General features: G+C 52.8%; 1 protein-coding gene across 1 annotated transcript; it reads right to left on the bottom strand.

The window, feature by feature from the left end:
* Nucleotides 1-1,656: 1,656 nt before the first annotated feature.
* Nucleotides 1,657-2,595, bottom strand: LOC135302227 (ribosomal RNA processing protein 1 homolog). Its single transcript, XM_064422654.1, has 3 exons — nucleotides 2,435-2,595; nucleotides 2,116-2,323; nucleotides 1,657-1,798 (listed from the first exon to the last, which is right to left on the bottom strand). The coding sequence occupies exons 1-2, from the start codon at nucleotides 2,456-2,458 to the stop codon at nucleotides 2,120-2,122; spliced, it is 228 nt and encodes a 75-aa protein (XP_064278724.1). The 5' UTR covers nucleotides 2,459-2,595; the 3' UTR covers nucleotides 1,657-1,798; nucleotides 2,116-2,119.
* Between the last annotated feature and the right edge of the window lie 24,129 nt (nucleotides 2,596-26,724).

The following is a 26,724-nucleotide window of genomic DNA, read 5'->3' as shown; positions in this document are numbered from 1 at the left end:
AGGCTCTACTAACTGAGTGGGCCCTGCCCAATCTGAGCCTTTGCATAGAGTAGATGGAGACAAAGTCCCAGTGGTACATGTCAGGGGTTTGTTAGGGAAGACAGTTTGGATCAATCCTACCTTGAGTACAGACAAACCCATTTGCGGAGTTGTTTTTGCTCAGGGACCAGGTTGCACATGGTGGATAATGCAAAAAGATGGAAGAACAGGATGTGTACCTCAGGGAGATCTGATTGTTGGGTGAGAACTATGTATAAATATCACTGTTTGCTGAATGTTACCACCATTGTCTGTGTATAGCTGTATATTAGATGTATAATATATGTGTTTGTAGAGTAAGAATATATATTAGTTTTAGTAGTAAGCCGATGATATGGGGATAAGGGGTGGAATGTCCTGGGTTGACTATATGATGCTTTTATCCCCAATCGTCTTGTTCTGTTTATACTGAATAATATGTTTTACACCTTTAAGACTCTCTTCCAGACAGTGAAGAGGGGAGGGAAGAAGCGCACAGTTTGTTTTCAGACTGCTCTCACTCCTCCACATTCCTGCTCCTGGACTGTGTTTTCTGCGGATGGACAGACAGCCGGACAGAGCTCCTTTTTCCCTATTTTCTTGCTTTTAGTTAGTTTTACCTAGCTGAAGCAAAGAAGTTCCCTGGACTGTGATTTTTTCCTTTTTTCTTGGACCTGTTCAAGCCTGCTCTGCACTGAACACCCAGAAGAGCACCAGCAGCTCCACCTGTAGCCCCCCTGTCTGGGCCTGGGCAGCAGCATTTCCAGCACCAGAGAGACTGATCAAAGACTGAGTGAGCCGAGCTGCAACCCAGGGAGGTGGCTGTTCTGAGTTTGCTTGTTTTTTTGGATCAGTGAAAAGTTTTGTTGTTTAATATTGTTTGGGTTCTATTGTTTAATAAACAGGTTTCTTTCCACTTTTTCTCCAAGGAGATATTTTCTCCCAAACTGGTTGGAGGGTGGAGGGGCAATTGAATCTGCTTTTGTAGAGAAGCCCCTTTGGGGGTTATCTCCCAAATTTTCCCTAAACCAGGACAAAGTCCAAGGGACAAATTTGTGCCAATGAACTTCACACCTTGAACTAGGAGGATCAATTCTTGTTGTGCTCAGCAGAGTCTGGGGACAGAGAGGGTTTCCAAAGGAAATCTTGGTCCGTGTGGGGCTGAGGCTCCCTCCAGGCTGGCTCCAGCCCCTCAGGGTGCCCACAGCCCAGTGCCCCCTCCTTAGCCCTGGGGCTGCCCAGGGAAGAGCCATGGCTGAAGCTCTGCAGGAGCACACAGGCTCAGCCCTGCTCCAACATGGGATTCATGGGCCAGGGCACGCTGGGCTTTGCCCCTACAGCTCCCAAGTGTGTCCAGAGAAACTGCAAGGAGAGGCTCACCTCTGTCAGTGGGACCCCTCTGTGCACAGGGACCCCCACTCCTGGGGAGGCTGTGCCAGGGACCTCCAGCCCTGGGAACCTGGAGCAAGTGGAAAGCACAACTTGTCAAAATGCTGCCTGTGCCTGAAGCAAATGCAAGGAGAACTGAGATGTGAAAAATAAAATTTGTTTATTACAGAAGAACAGAAGCAAAAATACAGAAGATATTTACATTCTAAGAATGTTTGTAACAACAACAATCGATAGAACATATATAGAGAAAAACCTACCTAGCAAAACTATGTGAAATGTATTTACAGAAGTCCAAAATAGCCCTAAAATCTATATTCTAAAAAACAACAACAAAGTGTAAAACATATATACAAAAGGGTGGTGCCTCTGTCGGTGATGTCCATCGCACCTGGAAGAAAAGCAAATGGCACGGTCACTCCAGTCAGGCACAGAGGGCTCTTGCATGTGCCCCCAGGCTGGCACATGCTTACCCAGCAGCAGGACTCTGCTACCAGAACTGAGCCTGGCTGGGTCTGGCATGGAGCTTGTGTGGAGCAAAGCAGGCACAGGACGGGCTGTGGATGGCCACCAGAATCCAGTGGCCTGGCTACAATGTCCCTGAGCAGGGAGCACCCAGCCCAGCCCCAGCCTGGCAGCAGGAGACCCACTCTGCCTGTCCTGCTGCTGGCATTGCTCTTCATGCCAAGATCATGGCCGCTTCCTCACCTTCTTAATCAATATCCATGTCCTCAATGGACTCTTCCATATCCACATCCATCTCTTCGTCCTCATGCACATCCACGTCCATCTCTTCTTCATCATCCTCATCCACATCCATCTCTTCCTCTCCAGGGTCTTCTCCGTCTATTTCCATCTCCTCCTCCATATCAATCTTGGTATCTACCTCCATCTCCTCCTCTCTGTCTGGGACAGCCTGCAGAGGTAGCAAAAGCTCAGAGCGGGTCCCTGTCCCACTCCATGCCCACAGAGCTCCAGCCCACCCGGGCAGGTGGGGGGTGTCCACCTCCATGGAATGGCACCATACCTTCCTCAGAAGAAAGGGGAGCATCCTGCAGGGCTGGATGATGAAATCCAGGCACTCAGGAGCTGTCAGGAATGATCGAGGTGATCGGGGTATCGGGGGGATAAGAAGAGTGAAAGGCGAGGGCAGGAGCAAGGTGCAGAGCGTGTCAACACAGCGGCCAAGGGTTGTGTTGTGCCCTTTGCTGGGCGCTGGACGTTCCAGCTGGAGCGTGGGCTGTGACATCACAGTTCCCAGGCTCCATCTGAAGTGGACAGTGGAGACCATGGAATGATGGAGTCCCTGAACGGTTGGGCTTGCAAGGGAGCCTGAAGAACAACATCTTGTTCCCAGCTGAGCAGTCTTCCCCCAGAGCATGCTGCTGAGAGCCCTGTTGCCAAGGATGGGACATGCACAGCCTCTCTGCACAGCCTGGGCCAGTGCCCCACCACCCCCAGTGGAAAAGAGCAGCTTCCTTAGATGCAGCTTCCATCAACCTGCTGCAGTTGAAAGCCATCCCCCCTTGTCCTGTCAGCACAGGCCCTGCTGAACACTCTGTCCCCTTCTTTCCTGCGGGACCCTTCCAGTCCTGCAGAGCCGCAGTGAGGCTGCCCAGTGTCTCCTCTCTCCAGGCTGAGCATCCCCAGCCCCACTTGCCCAGCAGTCAGTCACATCAGGGCCAGTCAAGGCTGAAGGGTAGCAAATAGCATCAGGAACTGAGAGATGCAAGCTTTAGACCCAGGTGTCCTGGCTTGTAAAATAAGCATGTATTCTATTTTTGCCATCTGTTGGGGGTTAGGCAGTTTTTCTTATCTCTTTCAAGAACAATGACACTGCCTGGAAGATAATGTCCTGCTAATGGGCTATTGAATTACTCACTGTGGCTGGTAAGATTAGTTACATCATCCCATTGGGAGATGCTCCACCCAGAGGGAGGAGCCAAGCATCCCTGCCACCATAAAACAAGCATTTCTGAGACCACAGACAGCCTTCTTCGCTGGATTTCCCAGAGGAATCAGGAACCAAGGCCCAGCTGCTCCTTCGCCGCATTTTCAGAAAGGATCTACACCCTTCTGCAGATGGCCGCTCCAGGAGGAGCAGCCACCATCTGGCTGGACTACTATCAACACCCTGACTTCTCAGGGTGTCAGGTTTTTCTCACTCTGCCAGTGGTTTTTTGCTTGTGCTAAATTACATTGTTATTTAGGGTTTTTTTTCTTCCTAGTAAAAAACTGTTATTCCCATTCCCATATCTTTGCCTGAGAGCCCTTTTAATTCTGAAATTGTGATAATTCGGAAGGAGGGGGTTTACCTTTTCCATTTCACAGGAGGCTTTTGCCTTCCTTCACAGACTCCTGTCTTTTCAAACCAAGACAGATTTTGGCGCCTGAACAGGGGCTCGAGGGCATTGAGAAAAAAAAAAAAAGGGATTAACAGTTCTTAGGTAGTTTAATTTTTAAGTACCACCATGTGGTCTAGTTTTCCCTGGTTTGGGTGGCATGTGGTCGCAAGTGTATTCTTCCCATTTACAGGCCCTTATCTAAATATGGGTCCTATAACTAAAGCCACTGTGTCTGTTATCAAGTTTGTCCTCTGGGTGAAGGATTCATGGATCTTTAATTTCCTCTGGATGGCAGGTACATGGATTCAGAGCTATCACACACTAACTGCATGTTTTTGGAGTTACTTTAATAATGGTACCTACTGTGTAGAAATGACACGGGGGGAAACTTTCTCCCAACCTTTTAACCATCTTTTTGGGTCTGCTCCACCAGTTTTCGAAGGGTTAAGATCCACTCTAAGTGCTAATGATATCATACAATGGATGGTGTTGCTGATATGCCTGTTATGTTTAGCACTCAGAGATAAGAGAAGATTAACCTGGATAACTACCCTGACACCTACACCAGAGACTAGGGATGCTGCTGCAGAGCCTGACACTACCCCAGAGACTGGAGATGCTGCTGCTCCAGAGCCTGACCCTGCCCCACAGCCTGCCTCAGAAACGAACCACCCAGATTGGGTGAGGGTGCTGGTTAAGGAGATGCAGGAGATGCAAGAGATGCTGAAGGAGTGCATTTCACCAGCTGGTGAGAAGCCCGCCTTTTGCCTTGAAGAGGGACAGTCTAATAGTACAGCTGTGGAACCCACAAATGTTACAACTGTCCAGGCTCCAGCTGAACCACAAAGGCAGTCACAGCCAGCAGCAGTTGCCCCGGTAGAAACAAGGAGGTCTGAGATGAAAGCAGAGCACCCAGATAGAGATAGGAATGGAGGAACCTCACAACCCACAGGGGAGCCAGGAGTTGCGATCATCACCGAGTCCCTGACGTACGAAAGTCTCCGTAATCTGCACAAAGACATTGTGCGACGAGGGCGTGAGGCTTATACTACCTGGCTACTCCGGGTCTGGGACCCTATGGGTACAGGCGTGCAGCTGGACGGTGGTGAGGCAAGGAACTTGGGACCCTTAACCCAGGACTCAGGTATGAATCAGATTTTTGTAAGGGAGCCAGGATCCCTTTCTCTCTGGGAGCGGCTTTTAATGAGTGTCAGAGAGAGGTTTGTCCACAGGGAGAGAATGCAGGAGCACCACCATAGAATGCGTTGGAAGACCCTGGAGGAAGGGATCCAACAGTTAAGGGAAGTGGCAGTATTAGAGGTACTCTTTGGGAGGGATGGACAACATAATAATGACCCCGACAAGGTCAGGTGCACAGGGCAAATGCTGTGGAGTCTGGCAAATCTGGGGCCATCTCAGTACACCACTTTCATTGCAACAATTGATGCTGACACTAACCGAGAGACAGTGGGCTCTGTTGCCAACAAACTTAGGAATTATGAGAGTATGATTAATGGCCCAATGCAGGCTCATATCTCAGCTGTGATTAAGGAGTTCAAAGAAGAGATGAGGGAGGAAATGAGGAAGGTTAATGCAGCACCCGTATGAGTCACAGGCCCCAAAGTCAGAGCCCAACATTCCCCAGCTAGAGAGAGAGGGTACACCCCAAGGGCTAATCTGTGGTTCTTCCTGCGTGACCACGGGGAAGACATGGGGAGGTGGGATGGGAAACCCACTTCTGTCCTGGCAGCACGGGTCTGTCAACTCAAGGAGGGAAACTCTAACCAGGGGAGTTCCACCAAGGTGAAGGTAGCCTCAACCTCCCATGACCAAGGTTTTGGGTACGATCTGTCAGATCCCCTTGAAGGGACCTCTAGTATGTATACCCAGGAGAGGAATAATAACCAGTGTTAGAGGGGCCCTGCCTCTAGCCAGGGAGAGGCACGGGAAAACCGGATCTTCTGGACAGTGTGGATCTGATGGCCTGGCACATCAGAGCCACAAAAATACGATGCCCTAGTTGATACTGGTGCGCAGTGTACCCTGATACCATCGGGACATGTGGGGGCAGAGCCTGTTTCTATTGCTGGTGTGACAGGGGGATCACAGCAATTGACCCTGGTGGAAGCCAAGGTGAGCCTGACTGGGAAGGAGTGGCAGAAACATCCTATAGTGACTGGCCCAGAGGCCCCGTGTATTCTGGGCATAGACTTCCTCCGGAACGGCTATTACAAAGACCCAAAGGGACTCAGGTGGGCTTTTGGCATAGCTGCTGTAGAGGCAGGGGACATTAAGCAATTGAACACCTTGCCTGGACTGTCAGAAAACCCGTCTGCAGTAGGACTCCTGAGGGTGGAAGAGCAACTCGTGCCAATTGCGACCTCGACAGTGCACCGCCGGCAGTATCGGACGGATCGAGATGCCGTGATCCCCATCCACAGAATGATTCGTGAGCTGGAGAGCCAAGGGGTGGTCAGCAAAACCCACTCACCATTCAACAGCCCCATCTGGCCTGTGCGCAAATCTGACGGAGAATGGAGATTGACTGTGGACTATCGTGCCTTGAATGAAGTGACTCCACCGCTGAGCGCCGCTGTACCGGATATGCTGGAACTCCAGTACGAGCTGGAGTCCAAGGCAGCGAAGTGGTATGCCACTATTGATATTGCTAATGCGTTTTTCTCCATTCCTCTGGCAGCAGAATGCAGGCCTCAGTTTGCTTTCACCTGGAGGGGCGTGCAGTACACCTGGAACCGACTGCCCCAGGGGTGGAAACACAGTCCCACTATCTGCCATGGACTGATCCAGACTGCACTAGAAAAGGGTGAGGCTCCAGAACACCTGCAGTACATCGATGACATCATTGTGTGGGGGAACACAGCGGCAGAAGTGTTTGAGAAAGGTAAGAGGATCATCCAGATACTGCTAGAATCTGGCTTTGCCATCAAGAAGAGCAAAGTCAAGGGACCTGCCCGAGAAATCCAGTTCCTGGGAGTGAAATGGCAAGACGGACGGCGCCAGATTCCCACTGAGGTCATCAACAAGATCACCGCTATGTCCCCACCAACCAGCAAGAAGGAAACACAAGCTTTCCTAGGTGCCATAGGTTTTTGGAGGATGCACATTCCCGAGTATAGCCAGATTGTGAGCCCTCTTTACCTGGTTACCCGCAAAAAGAACGATTTCCACTGGGGCCCTGAGCAGCAACAAGCCTTCGCCCAGATCAAGCAGGAGATCGCTCATGCTGTAGCCCTTGGCCCAGTCAGAACGGGACCAGAAGTCAAAAATGTGCTCTACTCTGCAGCCGGGAACAATGGTTTGTTCCTGGAGCCTTTGGCAGAAGGTGCCTGGTGAGACTCGAGGTCGACCATTGGGATTCTGGAGCCGAAGTTTCAAAGGGTCCGAAGCCAACTACACCCCAACAGAGAAGGAAATCTTGGCTGCCTATGAAGGAGTTCAAGCCGCCTCAGAGGTGATTGGCACGGAAGCACAACTCCTCCTGGCAGCCCGACTACCAGTGCTGGGGTGGATGTTCAAAGGAAAGGTTCCTACTACCCACCACGCCACCGACGCCACATGGAGCAAATGGATTGCCCTCATCACCCAGCGCGCCCGTATTGGAAACCTGAATCGCCCTGGGATTTTAGAGATAATTACGAACTGGCCAGAAGGTGAAAACTTTAGTCTCACTGACAATGAGGAGCAGGTACAAGCGACAAGAGCTGAAGAAGCTCCACCCTATAACCAACTACCAGCAGAGGAAACACGTTACGCTCTTTTCACTGACGGTTCTTGTCGCATCGTAGGGATGAACCGGAAGTGGAAAGCAGCCGTATGGAGCCCCACACGACAGGTTGCACAAGCTACCGAAGGAGAAGGTGGATCGATCCAACTTGCTGAACTCAAGGCCGTTCAGCTGGCCCTGGACATTGCTGAAAGGGAGAGGTGGCCAAAGCTCTACCTTTATACTGATTCATGGATGGTAGCCAATGCTCTATGGGGCTGGCTGGGAAGGTGGAGAAAAGCCAACTGGCAACGTAAAGGAAAACCGATCTGGGCTGCTGATATATGGAAAGACATTGCCTCTTGGGTGGAGAAACTAACGGTGAAAGTCCGTCATGTAGATGCCCATGTCCCCAAAAGTCGGGCTAATGAGGAACACCGAAACAACGAGCAGGTAGATCAGGCAGCGAGAATAGAAGTGTCAAAGATAGACTTAGATTGGCACCATAAGGGGGAGTTGTTCCTGGCTCGATGGGCTCACGATGCCTCGGGTCATCAGGGCAGAGATGCCACCTACAAGTGGGCACGAGACCGAGGGGTGGATCTAACCATGGACAGTATTTCTCAGGTTATCCACGACTGTGAGACATGTGCTGCCATCAAACAGGCCAAGCGGGTGAAGCCCCTGTGGTATGGGGGGCGGTGGTCCAAGTACAAGTATGGGGAGGCCTGGCAGATTGACTACATCACACTGCCCCAGACATGCCAAGGCAAGCGCTACGTGCTGACCATGGTGGAAGCCACCACTGGATGGCTAGAGACCTACCCTGTACCTCATGCCACTGCCCGGAACACCATCTTAGGCCTGGAAAAGCAAGTGCTATGGAGACATGGCACACCTGAAAGGATTGAATCTGACAACGGCACCCATTTCAAGAACGGCCTTATCAACACCTGGGCCAGAGAACATGGTATCGAATGGATATATCATATCCCCTATCATGCTCCAGCTGCTGGCAAAGTTGAATGGTGCAACGGACTCCTTAAGACTACCCTGAAGGCACTTGGTGGGGGAACATTTAGAATCTGGGAAAATAACCTGGCAAAAGCAACCTGGATGGTCAACACCCGAGGGTCCATCAATCGAGCTGGCCCTGCCCAGTCTGAACCCTTGCACACAATAGATGGAGATAAAGTCCCTGTGGTACATATGAAGGGTATTTTAGGGAAAACTGTCTGGATTAATCCCACCTCAGGCAGAGACAAACCCATCCGTGGGATTGTTTTTGCTCAAGGACCTGGTTACACTTGGTGGGTAATGCAGAAAGATGGGGAAACCCGTTGTGTACCACAGGGAAACCTGGTCTTAAGTGAGAACTGAGTATAAGATTTCATTGTGACACAGATGGAAATAGAATAAGGGGTGGATAATGTCCTGGCTTGTAAAATAAGCATGTATTCTATTTTTGCCATCTGTTGGGGGTTAGGCAGTTTTTCTTATCTCTTTCAAGAACAATGACACTGCCAGGAAGCTAATCTCCTGCTAATGGGCTATTGAATTACTCACTGTGGCTGGTAAGATTAGTTACATCATCCCATTGGGAGATGCTCCACCCAGAGGGAGGAGCCAAGCATCCCTGCCACCATAAAACAAGCATTTCTGAGACCACAGACAGCCTTCTTCGCTGGATTTCCCAGAGGAATCAGGAACCAAGGCCCAGCTGCTCCTTCGCCGCATTTTCAGAAAGGATCTACACCCTTCTGCAGATGGCCGCTCCAGGAGGAGCAGCCACCATCTGGCTGGACTACTATCAACACCCTGACTTCTCAGGGTGTCAGGTTTTTCTCACTCTGCCAGTGGTTTTTTGCTTGTGCTAAATTACATTGTTATTTAGGTTTTTTTCTTCCTAGTAAAAAACTGTTATTCCCATATTTTTGCCTGAGAGCCCTTTTAATTCTGAAATTGTGATAATTCGGAAGGAGGGGGTTTACCTTTTCCATTTCACAGAAGGCTTTTTGCCTTCCTTCACAGACTCCTGTCTTTTCAAACCAAGACATATGGTCAGTTTCCATGGCAACCATAACCAGCCCCCTGTTGCTATGGTCAGTTTCCATGACAACCATCCCCAGCCCCCTGTTGCTATGGTCACTTTCCATGGCAACCATCCCTAGTCCACTGTTACTATGGTCAGATTCCATGGCAACCATCATCAGCTACCGTTGCTATGGTCAGTTTCCATGGCAGACATCACCAGCCACCTGTTACTATGGTCAGTTTCTATGGCTACCATCACTAGTCCCCTGTAGCTATGGTCACTATCCATGGCAACCATCACCACCCCCCAGTTGCTATGGTCAGTTTCCATAGCAATCATCCCCACCCCCCTGTTGCTATGGTCAGTTTCCATGGCAACCATTCCCAGCACCCCGTTGCTATGGTCAGTTTCCATGGCAGCCATCCCCAGCCCACAGTTTCTATGGTCAGTTTCCATGGCAACCACCCCCAGCTCCCGTTTCTATGGTCGGTTTCCATGGAAACCATCCCCAGCCCCCTGTTGCTATGGTCCGTTTCCATGGCAACCATCGCCACCCCCCGTTGCTATTGTCGGTTTCCATGGCTACCATCACCAGCCCCTTCTTGCTATGGATGTTTTCCATACCAACCATCCCCAGCCTCTCGTTGCTATGGTCGGTTTCCATGACAACCATCCTCAGCCCACTGTTGCTGTGGTCAGTATCCATGGCAACCATCCCTAGCTCCCTGTTGCTATGATCAATTTCCAAGGAAAATGTCTCCAGCCCTCCGTTGCTATTGTCGGTTTCCATGGCAACAATCGTGAGCCCCCTGTTGCTATGGTCAATTTCCATGGCAACCATCTACACCCCGCAGTTGCTATGGTCTATTTCCATGGCAGCCATCCCCAGCCCACTGTTGCTATGGTCAGTTTCCATGGTAACCATCAACACCCCCCAGCTGCGATGGTCAGTTTCCATGGCAACAACCCCAGCCCCCTGTTGATATGGTCGGTTTCCACAGCAACCATCAACACCCCCCAGTTGCTGTGATCAATTTCCATGGCAACAACCCCAGCCCACTCTTACTATGGTCAGTTTCCACGGCAATTATCACCAGCCCCCCGTTGCTATGGCCAGTTTCCATGACAACCATCCCCAGCACCTTGTTACTATGCCAGGTTCCATGGCAACCATCAGCAGCCCCCCGTTGCTATGGTCAGTTTCCATGGCAACCATCCCCAGCCCCCAGTTGCCATAGTCACTTTCCATGGCAAACATTCCCAGCCCCTTGTTCCTATGGTCAGTTTCCATGGCAACCAACCCCAGCCCCCTGTTGCTATGGTCAGTTTCCATGGCAAACATTACCAGCCCCCTGTTGCTATGGTCAGTTTCCATGGCAACCATCCCCAACCCATTGTTGCTATGTCAGGTTCCATGGCAACTATCACAGCCCCCGTTGCAATGGTCAGTTTCCATGGCAACCATCAGCAGCACACTGTTGCTATGATCAGTTTCCGTGGCAACCATCCCCAGCCCCCGGTTGCCATGGTCACTTTCCATGGCAACCATCACCAGCCCCTTGTTGCTATGATCAGTTTCCATAGACACCATCCCCAGCCCCCCTTGCTATGGTCGGTTTCCATGGCAGCCATCCCCACCCCATGTTGCTATGGTCAGTTTCCATGACAACCATCCCCACCTCCGGTTGCTATGGTCAGTTTCCATAGCAACCATCCCCCCCATTGCTATGGTCCGTTTCCATCGCAACCATCACCAGCATGCCTGTTGCTGTGCTCGGTTTCCATGGCAACCATACCCAGCACCCCGTTGCTATGGTCAGTTTCCATGGTAACCATCCCGCAGCCCACTGTTGCTATGGTCACTTTCCATGGTAACCATCCCCCGCCCCTTGTTGCTATGATCAGTTTCCATGGCAGCCATCCCCAGCCCACTATTGCTACGGTTAGTTTCCATGGCAGCCATCCCCAGCCCACTGTGGCTATGGTTAGTTTCCATGGCAACTATCACCATCCCCCTGTTTCTATGGTCGGTGTCCATGGCAGCCATCCCCAACCCCCTGTTGCTATGGTCAGTTTCCATGGCAACCATCCCCAGCCCCATGTTGCTATGGTCAGTTTCCACGGCAATCACCACCAGACACCTGTTGCTATGGTCAGTTTCCATAGCAATCATCCCCACCCCCCTGTTGCTATGGTCAGTTTCCATGGCAACCATTCCCAGCACCCCGTTGCTATGGTCAGTTTCCATGGCAGCCATCCCCAGCCCACTGTTTCTATGGTCAGTTTCCATGGCAACCATCCCCAGCTCCCGTTTCTATGGTTGGTTTCCATGGAAACCATCCCCAGCCCCCTGTTGCTATGGTCCGTTTCCATGGCAACCATCGCCACCCCCCGTTGCTATTGTCGGTTTCCATGGCTACCATCACCAGCCCCTCGTTGCTATGGTCGGTTTCCATGACAACCATCCTCAGCCCACTGTTGCTGTGGTCAGTATCCATGGCAACCATCCCTAGCTCCCTGTTGCTATGGTCAGTTTCCAAGGAAAACGTCTCCAGCCCTCCGTTGCTATGGTCGGTTTCCATGGCAACAATCTACACCCCGCAGTTGCTATGGTCTATTTGCATGGCAGCCATCCCCAGCCCCCTGTTGCTATGGTCAGCTTCCATGGTAACCATCAACACCCCCCAGCTGCGATGGTCAGTTTCCATGGCAACAACCCCAGCCCCCTGTTGATATGGTCGGTTTCCACAGCAACCATCAACACCCCCCAGTTGCTGTGATCAATTTCCACGGCAACAACCCCAGCCCACTCTTACTATGGTCAGTTTCCACGGCAATTATCACCAGCCCCCCGTTGCTATGGCCAGTTTCCATGACAACCATCCCCAGCACCTTGTTACTATGCCAGATTCCATGGCAACCATCAGCAGCCCCCCGTTGCTATGGTCAGTTTCCATGGCAACCATCCCCAGCCCCCAGTTGCCATAGTCACTTTCCATGGCAACCATTCCCAGCCCCTTGTTCCTATGGTCAGGTTCCATGGCAACTATCACAGCCCCCGTTGCAATGGTCAGTTTCCATGGCAACCATCAGCAGCACACTGTTGCTATGATCAGTTTCCGTGGCAACCATCCCCAGCCCCCGGTTGCCATGGTCACTTTCCATGGCAACCATCACCAGTCCCTTTTTGCTATGATCAGTTTCCATAGACACCATCCCCAGCCCCCCTTGCTATTGTCGGTTTCCATGGCAGCCATCCCCACCCCATGTTGCTATGGTCAGTTTCCATGACAACCATCCCCACCTCCGGTTGCTATGGTCAGTTTCCATAGCAACCATCCCCCCTGTTGCTATGGTCAGTTTCCATCGCAACCATCACCAGCATGCCTGTTGCTATGCTCGGTTTCCATGGCAACCATACCCAGCACCCCGTTGCTATGGTCAGTTTCCATGGTAACCACCCGCGGCCCACTGTTGCTATGGTCACTTTCCATGGTAACCATCCCCCGCCCCTTGTTGCTATGATCAGTTTCCATGGCAGCCATCCCCAGCCCACTGTTGCTACGGTTAGTTTCCATGGCAGCCATCCCCAGCCCACTGTGGCTATGGTTAGTTTCCATGGCAACTATCACCATCCCCCTGTTTCTATGGTCGGTATCCATGGCAGCCATCCCCAACCCCCTGTTGCTATGGTCAGTTTCCATGGCAACCATCCCCAGCTCCCGTTTCTATGGTCGGTTTCCATGGAAACCATCCCCAGCCCCCTGTTGCTATGGTCCGTTTCCATGGCAACCATCGCCACCCCCCGTTGCTATTGTCGGTTTCCATGGCTACCATCACCAGGCCCTTCTTGCTATGGGTAGTTTCCATACCAACCATCCCCAGCCTCTCGTTGCTATGGTCGGTTTCCATGACAACCATCCTCAGCCCACTGTTGCTATGGTCAGTATCCATGGCAACCATCCCTAGCTCCCTGTTGCTATGGTCAGTTTCCAAGGAAAACGTCTCCAGCCCTCCGTTGCGATGGTCAGTTTCCATGGCAACCATCACCAGCCCCCTGTTGATATGGTCGGTTTCCACGGCAACCATCAACACTCCCCAGTTGCTGTGATCAATTCCATGGCAACAACCCCAGCCCACTCTTGCTGTGGCCAGTTTCCACGGCAATTATCACCAGCCCCCAGTTGCTATGGCCACTTTCCATGGCAACAATCCCCAGCCCCTTGTTACTATGTCAGGATCCATGGCAACCATCCCCAGTCCCCCGTTGCTATGGTCAGTATCCATGGTAACCATCCGCAGCCCACTGTTGCTATGGTCACTTTCCATGGCAACCATCACCAGACCCCAGTTGCTATGGTCTGTTTCCATTGCAACCATCAACACCCCCCCAGTTGCTATGATCAATTTCCATGGCAAGCACCCCCAGCCCCCTCTTGTTGTGGACAGTTTCCATGGCAATCAACCCCACACCCATGTAGCTATGGTCAGTTTCCACGGCAACCATCCCCGGCCCCCTGTTGGTATGGTAAATATCAATGGTAGACATCACCAGCCGCCCGTTGGTATGGTCAGTTGCCATGGCAACCATCATCAGCCCGCCATTGCTATGGTCAGTTTCCATGGCAGCCATCCCCAGCCCCCCGTTGCTATGTCAGGTTTCCAGGGCAGCCATCACCAGCCCCCTGTTGCTATGGTCAGTTTCCAAGGAAAACATCACCAGCCCCCTGTTGCTATGGTCAGTTTCCATGGCAACCACCCCAGCCCCCTGTTGCTATGGTCGGTTTGCAATGAAAACATCACCAGCCCCCTGTTGCTATGGTCAGTTTCCATGGCAACCACCCCAGCCCCCTCTTGCTATGGTCAGTTTCTATGGCAACCATCACAACTCCCCTATTGCTATGGTCTATTTCCATGGAAACCATCACCAGACCCCAGTTCCTGTGGTCAATATCCATGGCAGCGACCCCCAGTCCGCTGTTGCTATGGTCAATTTCCATGGCAACTATCACCAGCCCCTTGCTGCTATGGTCGGTATCCATGGCAACCAACCCCAGCCCCCTGTTGCTATGGTCAGTTTCCATGGCAAACATTACCAGCCCACTGTTGCTATGGTCAGTTTCCAAGGAAAACATCACCAGCCCCCTGTTGCTATGCACGGTTTCCATGGCAGCCATCACCAGCCCCATGTTGCTATGGTCAGTTTCCATGGCAATCATCACCAGACACCTGTTGCTATGGTCAGCTTCCATAGCAATCATCCCCACCCCCCTATTGCTATGGTCGCTTTCCATGGGTACCATCACCAGACCCCTGTTGCTATGATTAGTTTCCACGGCAACCATCACCAGCCCCCTGTTGATATGGTCCGTTTCCATGGCAACCATCAACACACCCCAGTTGCTATGATCATGGCAACAACCCCCAGCCCACTCTTGCTGTGGTCAGCTTCCACGGCAATTATTACCCGCCCCCTCTTGCTATGGCCAGTTTCCATGACAACCGTCCCCAGCCCCTTGTTACTATGCCAGGTTCCATGGCAACCATCAGCAGCCCCCCGTTGCTATGGTCAGTTTCCATGGCAACCATCCCCAGCCCCTAGTTGCTATGGTCAGTTTCCATGGCAAACATTACCAGCCCCTAGTTGCTATGGTCAGTTTCCATGGCAACCATCCCCAACCCATTGTTGCTATGTCAGGTTCCATGGCAACTATCACAGCCCCCGTTGCAATGGTCAGTATCCATGGCAACCATCTGCAGCACACTGTTGCTATGGTCAGTTTCCGTGGCAACCATCCCCAGCCCCCGGTTGCCATGGTCACTTTCCCTGGCAACCATCACCAGCCCCTTGTTGCTATGATCAGTTTCCATAGACACCATCCCCAGCCCCCCTTGCTATTGTCGGTTTCCATGGCAGCCATCCCCACCCCATGTTTCTATGGTCAGTTTCCATGACAACCATCCCCACCTCTGGTTGCTGTGGTCGCTTTCCATGGCTACCATCACCAGACCCCTGTTGCTATGGTCAGTTTCCATGGCAACCATCACCAGCCCCCTGTTGCTATGGTCAGTTCCCAAGGAAAACATCACTAGGCCCCTCTTGCTATGGTCAGTTTCCAAGGCAACTATCCCCAGCTGCCTGTTGCTATGATTAGTTTCCACGGCAACCATCACCAGCCCCCTGTTGGTATGGTCCGTTTCCATGGCAACCATCAACACACCCCAGTTGCTATGATCAATTTACATGGCAACAACCCCCAGCCCACTCTTGCTGTGGTCAGCTTCCACGGCAATTATTACCAGCCCCCTGTTGCTATGGCCAGTTTCCATGGCAACCATCCCCAGCCCCTTGTTACTATGCCAGGTTCCATGGCAATCATCCCCAGCCCCCTGTTGCTATGGTCAGTTTCCATGGACACCATCCCCAGCCCCCCGTTGCTATGGTCGGTTTCCATGGCAGCCATCACCAGCCCCATGTTGATATGGTCAGTTTCCACGGCAATCATCACCTGACACCTGTTGCTCTGGTCAGTTTCCATAGCAACCATTCACCAGCCCGCCCGGTGCTATGGTCAGTTTCCACGGACACCATCCCTCCGCCCGTTGCACTGGTCAGTTTCCATGGCAACCATCACCAGCCCGCCTGTTGCTATGGTCAGTTTCCATGGCAACCATCCCCAGCTCCCCGTTGCTATGATCAGTTTCCATGGCAACCATCCCCAGCCCCTATTGCTATGGTCAGTTTCCATGGCAACCATCACCAGCCTCCTGTTGCTATGGTCAGTATCCATGGCAGCGACCCCCAGCCCCCGGTTGGTATGGTCGATTTCCATGGCAACTATCACCAGCCCCCTGTTGCTATGGTCTGTTTCCATGGCAACCATCAAGGCCCCCCAGTTGGTATGATCAATTTCCACGGCAACCACCCCCAGCCCCCTCTTGTTGTGGTCAGTTTCCATGGCAACCAACCCCATACCCCTGTTGCTAAGGTCGGTTTCCATGGCAGCCATCACCAGCCCCCCGTTGCTATGGTAAATTTCCATGGAAACCATCCCTAGCCCCCTGTTGCAATGGTCGGTTTCCATCGCAGCCATACCCAGCCCATTGATTCTGTGGTCGGTTTCCATGGCAACCATCCCCAGCTCCCCATTCCTATGGTCCGTTTCCACGTCGACCACCATTAGTACCCCGTTGCCATGGTAAATCTCCATGGCAACCATCCCCAGCCCACTGATGCTATGGTCAGTTTCTATGGCAGACATCAAAAGCCCCTTGTTCCTATGGTCCGTTTCCTTGGCAGCGATCCACAGCCCCCCGTTGCTATGGTCAGTTTCCATGGCAATCATCCCCAGCCCCCTGTTGTTATGGTCTGTTTCCGTGGCTACCATCACCAGCCCCCTGTTGCTATGATCGGTTACCATGGTAACCATCACCAGCCCCCTGTTGCTATGGTCAGTTTCCAAGGAAAACGTCTCCAGCCCCCTGTTGCTATGGTCAGTTTCCATGGCAACCATCCCCAGCCTCTTGTTGCTATGGTCGGTTTCCATGGCAACCATCGCCAGCCCGCCGTTGCTATGGTCAGTATCCGTGGCAACCATCCCTAGCTCCCTGTTGCTATGGTCAGTTTTCCAGGAAAACATCACCAGCTCCCTGTTCCTATGGTCAGTTTTCAGAGCAACCATCACCAGCCCCCTGTTGATATGGTCGGTTTCCACGGCAACCATCCCCAGCAGCCCGTTGCTATGGTCAGTTTTCATGGCACACATCACCAGCCCACAGTTGCTATGGTCAGTTTCCATAGCAACCATCACCAGCCCCGCGTTGCTATGGTCGGTTTCCATGGCAAGCATCCCAAGCTCCCCGTTGCTATGATCAGTTTCCATGGCAGCCATCCCTAGCCCCCTCTTGCTATGGTCAGTTTCCAAGGAAAACATCACCAGCCCCTTCTTGCTATGGTCAGTTTCCATGGCAACCATCCCCAGCACCCTGTTGCTATGGTCAGATCCCAAGGAAAACATCACTAGCCCCCTCTTGCTATGGTCAATTTCCATGGCGAACATCCCCAGCCCCACGTTGCTGTGGTCAGTTTCCACGGCAACCATCACCAGCCCCCTCTTGCTATGGTCCGTTTCCATGGCAACCATCAACACCCCCCAGTTGCTATGATCAATTTACATGGCCACAACCCCCAGCCCCCTCTTGTGGTGGTCAGATTCCATGGCAATCATCCCCAGCCCCCTCTTGCTATGGTCAGTTTCCAAGGAAAACATCTCCAGCCCCCTGTTGCAATGGACAGTTTTCATATCAACCATCACCAGCCCCCTCTTGCTATTGTCTGTTTCCATGGCTACCATCCCCAGCCCCCCGTAGCTATGGTCAGTTTCCACGGCAGCCATCACCAGACCACTGATGCTCTGGTCAGCTTCCATGGCTACCATCCCCACCTCCCCGTTTCTATGGTCAGTTTCCACGTCGACCACCATTAGTACCCCGTTGCTATGGTAAATCTCCATGGTAACCATCCCCAGCCCACTGTTGCTATGGTCAGTTTGCATGGCAGCCATCAAAAGCCCCTTGTTCCTATGGTCAGTTTCCTTGGCAGCGATCCACAGCCCCCTGTTGCTATGGTCAGTTTCCATGGCAATCATCCCCAGCCCCCTGTTGTTATGGTCGGATTCCGTGGCTACCATCACCAGCCCCCTCTTGCTATGATCGATTTCCATGGTAACCATCACCAGCCCCCTGTTGCTATGGTCAGTTTCCAAGGAAAACGTCTCCAGCCCCCTGTTGCTATGGTCAGTTCTCATGGCAACCATCCCCAGCCTCTTGTTGCTATGGTCGGTTTCCATGACAACCATCCCCAGCCCGCCTTTGCTATGGTCAGCTTTCATGGCAGACATCACCGGCATACTGTTGCTATGGCAAGTATCCATGGCAACCATCCCTAGCTCCCTGTGCCTATGGTCAGTTTTCCAGGAAAACATCACCAGCCCCCTGTTGCTATGGCCAGTTTTCAGACCAACCATCGCCAGCACCCCATTGCTATGGTCAGTTTTCATGGCAAACATCACCAGCCCACTGTTGCTATGGTCAGTTTTCATGGCAGCCATCCCCAGCCCCCTCTTGCTATGGTCAGTTTCCAAGGAAAACGTCACCAGCCCCCAGTTGCTATGGTCAATTTCCACGGCAACAATCAGCAGCCACCTGTTGCTATGGTCAGTTTTCATAGCAACCATCACCAGCCCCCTGATGCTATGGCCAGTTTCCATGGCAATCATCACCAGCCCGCCAGTTGCTATGCTCAGTTTCCATGGCAACCATCACCATTCCCCGTTGCTATGGTCAGTTTCCATGGTAACCATCCGCAGCCCACTGTTGCTATGGTCACTTTCCATGGCAACCATCCCCCGCCCCTTGTTGCTATGATCAGTTTCCATGGCAGCCATCCCCAGCCCCCTGTTGCTATGGTCACTTTCCATGGCAACCATCGCCACCCCCCGATTCTATGGTCGGTTTCCATGGAAACCATCCCCAGCCCCCTGTTGCTATGGTCGGTTTTCATGGCAACCATCCCCAGCCCCCCGTTGCTATGGTCGGTTTTCACGTCAGTCATCACCAGACCACTGTTGCTATGGTCAGTTTCCATGGCAACCATCCCCAGCTCCCCATTGCTATGGTCGGTTTCCATGGCAGCCATCACCAGCCCCATGTTGCTACGGTCGGTTTCCATGGCAACCATTCCCAGCCCCCCGTTCCTATGGTCAGTTTCCACGGCGACCACCATTAGTACCCCGTTGCTATGGTAAATCTCCATGGCAGCCATCCCCAGCCCACTGTTGCTATGGTCAATTTCCATGGCAGCCATCCCCAGCCCACTGTTGCTATGGTCAATTTCCATGGCAACCATCACCCGCCCCCTCTTGCTATGGTCAGTTTCCAAGGAAACCATCTCCAGCCCCCTGTTGCAATGGACAGTTTTCATATCAAACATCACCAGCCCCCTGTTGCTATTGTCTGTTTCCATGGCAACCATCCACAGCACCCAGTTGCTATGGTCAGTTTCCAAGGCAGCCATCACCAGACCACTGATGCTCTGGTCAGTTTCCATGGCAACCATCCCCAGCACCCCATTGCTATGGTCAGTTTCCATGGCAGCCATCAAAAGCCCCTTGTTCCTATGGTCAGTTTCCTTGGCAGCGATCCACAGCCCCCCGTTGCTATGGCCAGTTTCCATGGCAACCATCCCCAGCCCCTTGTTACTATGCCAGGTTCCATGGCAACCATCACCAGCCCCCCGTTGCTATGGTCAGTTTCCATGGCAACCATCCCCAGCCCCCAGTTGCCATAGTCACTTTCCATGGCAACCATTCCCAGCCTCTTGTTCCTATGGCCCGTTTCCATGGTAACCATCCCCAGCCCCCTATTGCTATGGTCAGTTTCCAAGGAAAACATCACCAGCCCCCTGGTGCTATGCTCAGTTTCCATGGCAACCATCCCCAGCCCCCTGTTGCTATGGTCGGTTTTCATGGCAACCATCCCCAGCCCCCCGTTGCTATGGTCGGTTTTCACGTCAGTCATCACCAGACCACTGTTGCTATGGTCAGTTTCCATGGCAACCATCCCCAGCTCCCCATTGCTATGGTCGGTTTCCATGGCAGCCATCACCAGCCCCATGTTGCTACGGTCGGTTTCCATGGCAACCATTCCCAGCCCCCCGTTCCTATGGTCAGTTTCCACGGCGACCACCATTAGTACCCCGTTGCTATGGTAAATCTCCATGGCAGCCATCCCCAGCCCACTGTTGCTATGGTCAATTTCCATGGCAGCCATCCCCAGCCCACTGTTGCTATGGTCAATTTCCATGGCAACCATCACCCGCCCCCTCTTGCTATGGTCAGTTTCCAAGGAAACCATCTCCAGCCCCCTGTTGCAATGGACAGTTTTCATATCAAACATCACCAGCCCCCTGTTGCTATTGTCTGTTTCCATGGCAACCATCCACAGCACCCAGTTGCTATGGTCAGTTTCCAAGGCAGCCATCACCAGACCACTGATGCTCTGGTCAGTTTCCATGGCAACCATCCCCAGCACCCCATTGCTATGGTCAGTTTCCATGGCAGCCATCAAAAGCCCCTTGTTCCTATGGTCAGTTTCCTTGGCAGCGATCCACAGCCCCCCGTTGCTATGGCCAGTTTCCATGGCAACCATCCCCAGCCCCTTGTTACTATGCCAGGTTCCATGGCAACCATCACCAGCCCCCCGTTGCTATGGTCAGTTTCCATGGCAACCATCCCCAGCCCCCAGTTGCCATAGTCACTTTCCATGGCAACCATTCCCAGCCTCTTGTTCCTATGGCCCGTTTCCATGGTAACCATCCCCAGCCCCCTATTGCTATGGTCAGTTTCCAAGGAAAACATCACCAGCCCCCTGGTGCTATGCTCAGTTTCCATGGCAACCATCCCCAGCCCCCTGTTGCTATGGTCGGTTTTCATGGCAACCATCCCCAGCCCCCCGTTGCTATGGTCGGTTTTCACGTCAGTCATCACCAGACCACTGTTGCTATGGTCAGTTTCCATGGCAACCATCCCCAGCTCCCCATTGCTATGGTCGGTTTCCATGGCAGCCATCACCAGCCCCATGTTGCTACGGTCGGTTTCCATGGCAACCATTCCCAGCCCCCCGTTCCTATGGTCAGTTTCCACGGCGACCACCATTAGTACCCCGTTGCTATGGTAAATCTCCATGGCAGCCATCCCCAGCCCACTGTTGCTATGGTCAATTTCCATGGCAGCCATCCCCAGCCCACTGTTGCTATGGTCAATTTCCATGGCAACCATCACCCGCCCCCTCTTGCTATGGTCAGTTTCCAAGGAAACCATCTCCAGCCCCCTGTTGCAATGGACAGTTTTCATATCAAACATCACCAGCCCCCTGTTGCTATTGTCTGTTTCCATGGCAACCATCCACAGCACCCAGTTGCTATGGTCAGTTTCCAAGGCAGCCATCACCAGACCACTGATGCTCTGGTCAGTTTCCATGGCAACCATCCCCAGCACCCCATTGCTATGGTCAGTTTCCATGGCAGCCATCAAAAGCCCCTTGTTCCTATGGTCAGTTTCCTTGGCAGCGATCCACAGCCCCCCGTTGCTATGGCCAGTTTCCATGGCAACCATCCCCAGCCCCTTGTTACTATGCCAGGTTCCATGGCAACCATCACCAGCCCCCCGTTGCTATGGTCAGTTTCCATGGCAACCATCCCCAGCCCCCAGTTGCCATAGTCACTTTCCATGGCAACCATTCCCAGCCTCTTGTTCCTATGGTCCGTTTCCATGGTAACCATCCCCAGCCCCCTATTGCTATGGTCAGTTTCCAAGGAAAACATCACCAGCCCCCTGGTGCTATGCTCAGTTTCCATGGCAACCATCCCCAGCACCCCGTTGCTATGGCCAGTTTCCATGGTAACCATCCGCAGCCCACTGTGGCTATGGTCACTTTCCATGGCAACCATGCCCCGCCCCTTGTTGCTATGGTCAGTTTCCATGGCAGCCATCCCGAGCCCACTGTTGCTATGGTCAGTTTCCATGGCAACCATCCCCAGCTCCCGATTCTATGGTCGGTTTCCATGGCAACCATCACCAGCCCCCTGTTGCTATGGTCCGTTTCCATGGCAACCATCGCCACCCCCCGTTGCTATTGTCGGTTTCCATGGCTACCATCACCAGCCCCTTCTTGCTATGGATAGTTTCCATACCAACCATCCCCAGCCTCTCGTTGCTATGGTCGGTTTCCATGACAACCATCCTCAGCCCATTGTTGCTATGGTCAGTATCCATGGCAACCATCTACACCCCGCAGTTGCTATGGTCTATTTCCATGGCAGCCATCCCCAGACCACTGTTGCTATGGTCAGTTTCCATGGCAGCCATCACCAGCCCCCTGTTGCTATGGTCAGTTTCCACGGCAGCCATCCCCAGCGCTTTGTTGCAATGGTCGGTTTCCATGGCAACCATCACCAGACCCCCATTGCTGTGATCAGTATCCATGGCAGCGACCCCCAGCCCCCTGTTGCTATGGCCAGTTTCCAGGGAAAACATCTCCAGCCCCCTGTTGCAATGGACAGTTTCCACAGCAATCATCACCAGACACCTGTTGCTATGGTCAGTTTCCATCGCAAACATCACCAGCCTCTTGTTGCTGTGGTCGGTTTCCATGACAACCATCCCCAGCCCGCCGTTGCTATGGTCAGTATCCGTGGCAACCATCCCTAGCTCCCTGTTGCTATGGTCAGTTTTCCAGGAAAACATCACCAGCTCCCTGTTCCTATGGTCAGTTTTCAGAGCAACCATCACCAGCCCCCTGTTGATATGGTCGGTTTCCACGGCAACCATCCCCAGCAGCCCGTTGCTATGGTCAGTTTTCATGGCACACATCACCAGCCCACAGTTGCTATGGTCAGTTTCCATAGCAACCATCACCAGCCCCGCGTTGCTATGGTCGGTTTCCATGGCAAGCATCCCAAGCTCCCCGTTGCTATGATCAGTTTCCATGGCAGCCATCCCTAGCCCCCTCTTGCTATGGTCAGTTTCCAAGGAAAACATCACCAGCCCCTTCTTGCTATGGTCAGTTTCCATGGCAACCATCCCCAGCACCCTGTTGCTATGGTCAGATCCCAAGGAAAACATCACTAGCCCCCTCTTGCTATGGTCAATTTCCATGGCGAACATCCCCAGCCCCACGTTGCTGTGGTCAGTTTCCACGGCCACCATCACCAGCCTCCTCTTGCTATGGTCCGTTTCCATGGCAACCATCAACACCCCCCAGTTGCTATGATCAATTTACATGGCCACAACACCCAGCCCCCTCTTGTGGTGGTCAGATTCCATGGCAATCATCTCCAGCCCCCTGTTGCTATGGTCAGTTTCCAGGGAAAACATCTCCAGCCCCCTGTTGAAATGGACAGTTTTCATATCAACCATCACCAGCCCCCTCTTGCTATTGTCTGTTTCCATGGCTACCATCCCCAGCCCCCCGTAGCTATGGTCAGTTTCCACGGCAGCCATCACCAGACCACTGATGCTCTGGTCAGCTTCCATGGCTACCATCCCCACCTCCCCGTTGCTATGGTCAGTTTCCACGTCGACCACCATTAGTACCCCGTTGCTATGGTAAATCTCCATGGTAACCATCCCCAGCCCACTGTTGCTATGGTCAGTTTGCATGGCAGCCATCAAAAGCCCCTTGTTCCTATGGTCAGTTTCCTTGGCAGCGATCCACAGCCCCCTGTTGCTATGGTAAATTTCCATGGCAATCATCCCCAGCCCCCTGTTGCTATGGTCAGTTTCCATGGACACCATCCCCAGCCCCCCGTTGCTATGGTCGGTTTCCATGGCAGCCATCACCAGCCCCATGTTGATATGGTCAGTTTCCACGGCAATCATCACCTGACACCTGTTGCTATGGTCAGTTTCCATAGCAACCATCCCCCCGCCCGTTGCTCTGGTCAGTTTCCATCGCAACCATTCACCAGCCCGTCCGGTGCTATGGTCAGTTTCCATGGACACCATCCCTCCGCCCGTCGCTCTGGTCAGTTTCCATGGCAACCATCACCAGCCCGCCTATTGCTATGGTCAGTTTCCATGGCAACCATCCCCAGCTCCCCGTTGCTATGATCAGTTTCCATGGCAACCATCCCCAGCCCCTATTGCTATGGTCAGTTTCCATGGCAGCGACCCCCAGCCCCCGGTTGCTATGGTCTATTTCCATGGCAACTATCACCAGCCCCCAGTTGCTATGGTCTGTTTCCATGGCAACCATCAAGGCCCCCCAGTTGGTATGATCAATTTCCACGGCAACCACCCCCAGCCCCCTCTTGTTGTGGTCAGTTTCCATGGCAACCAACCCCATACCTCTGTTGCTAAGGTCGGTTTCCATGGCAGCCATCACCAGCACCCCGTTGCTATGGTAAATTTCCATGGAAACCATCCCTAGCCCCCTGTTGCAATGGTCGGTTTCCAGGGCAGCCATCACCAGCCCCCAGTTGCTATGGTCAGTTTCCATGGTAACCATCCCCAGCCCCCTATTGCTATGGTCAGTTTCCAAGGAAAACATCACCAGCCCCCTGGTGCTATGCTCAGTTTCCATGGCAACCATCCCCAGCACCCCGTTGCTATGGCCAGTTTCCATGGTAACCATCCGCAGCCCACTGTGGCTATGGTCACTTTCCATGGCAACCATGCCCCGCCCCTTGTTGCTATGGTCAGTTTCCATGGCAGCCATCCCGAGCCCACTGTTGCTATGGTCAGTTTCCATGGCAACCATCCCCAGCTCCCGATTCTATGGTCGGTTTCCATGGCAACCATCACCAGCCCCCTGTTGCTATGGTCCGTTTCCATGGCAACCATCGCCACCCCCCGTTGCTATTGTCGGTTTCCATGGCTACCATCACCAGCCCCTTCTTGCTATGGATAGTTTCCATACCAACCATCCCCAGCCTCTCGTTGCTATGGTCGGTTTCCATGACAACCATCCTCAGCCCATTGTTGCTATGGTCAGTATCCATGGCAACCATCTACACCCCGCAGTTGCTATGGTCTATTTCCATGGCAGCCATCCCCAGACCACTGTTGCTATGGTCAGTTTCCATGGCAGCCATCACCAGCCCCCTGTTGCTATGGTCAGTTTCCACGGCAGCCATCCCCAGCGCTTTGTTGCAATGGTCGGTTTCCATGGCAACCATCACCAGACCCCCATTGCTGTGATCAGTATCCATGGCAGCGACCCCCAGCCCCCTGTTGCTATGGCCAGTTTCCAGGGAAAACATCTCCAGCCCCCTGTTGCAATGGACAGTTTCCACAGCAATCATCACCAGACACCTGTTGCTATGGTCAGTTTCCATCGCAAACATCACCAGCCTCTTGTTGCTGTGGTCGGTTTCCATGACAACCATCCCCAGCCCGCCGTTGCTATGGTCAGTATCCGTGGCAACCATCCCTAGCTCCCTGTTGCTATGGTCAGTTTTCCAGGAAAACATCACCAGCTCCCTGTTCCTATGGTCAGTTTTCAGAGCAACCATCACCAGCCCCCTGTTGATATGGTCGGTTTCCACGGCAACCATCCCCAGCAGCCCGTTGCTATGGTCAGTTTTCATGGCACACATCACCAGCCCACAGTTGCTATGGTCAGTTTCCATAGCAACCATCACCAGCCCCGCGTTGCTATGGTCGGTTTCCATGGCAAGCATCCCAAGCTCCCCGTTGCTATGATCAGTTTCCATGGCAGCCATCCCTAGCCCCCTCTTGCTATGGTCAGTTTCCAAGGAAAACATCACCAGCCCCTTCTTGCTATGGTCAGTTTCCATGGCAACCATCCCCAGCACCCTGTTGCTATGGTCAGATCCCAAGGAAAACATCACTAGCCCCCTCTTGCTATGGTCAATTTCCATGGCGAACATCCCCAGCCCCACGTTGCTGTGGTCAGTTTCCACGGCCACCATCACCAGCCTCCTCTTGCTATGGTCCGTTTCCATGGCAACCATCAACACCCCCCAGTTGCTATGATCAATTTACATGGCCACAACACCCAGCCCCCTCTTGTGGTGGTCAGATTCCATGGCAATCATCTCCAGCCCCCTGTTGCTATGGTCAGTTTCCAGGGAAAACATCTCCAGCCCCCTGTTGCAATGGACAGTTTTCATATCAACCATCACCAGCCCCCTCTTGCTATTGTCTGTTTCCATGGCTACCATCCCCAGCCCCCCGTAGCTATGGTCAGTTTCCACGGCAGCCATCACCAGACCACTGATGCTCTGGTCAGCTTCCATGGCTACCATCCCCACCTCCCCGTTGCTATGGTCAGTTTCCACGTCGACCACCATTAGTACCCCGTTGCTATGGTAAATCTCCATGGTAACCATCCCCAGCCCACTGTTGCTATGGTCAGTTTGCATGGCAGCCATCAAAAGCCCCTTGTTCCTATGGTCAGTTTCCTTGGCAGCGATCCACAGCCCCCTGTTGCTATGGTAAATTTCCATGGCAATCATCCCCAGCCCCCTGTTGCTATGGTCAGTTTCCATGGACACCATCCCCAGCCCCCCGTTGCTATGGTCGGTTTCCATGGCAGCCATCACCAGCCCCATGTTGATATGGTCAGTTTCCACGGCAATCATCACCTGACACCTGTTGCTATGGTCAGTTTCCATAGCAACCATCCCCCCG

This window comes from Passer domesticus, chromosome 6 (genome assembly GCF_036417665.1).
Source record: "Passer domesticus isolate bPasDom1 chromosome 6, bPasDom1.hap1, whole genome shotgun sequence".
In the NCBI taxonomy this organism is placed as follows: domain Eukaryota; kingdom Metazoa; phylum Chordata; class Aves; order Passeriformes; family Passeridae; genus Passer; species Passer domesticus.
The sequence above is the reverse complement of the archived record's forward strand: the minus strand, read 5'-3'. Positions and strand labels throughout refer to the sequence as shown.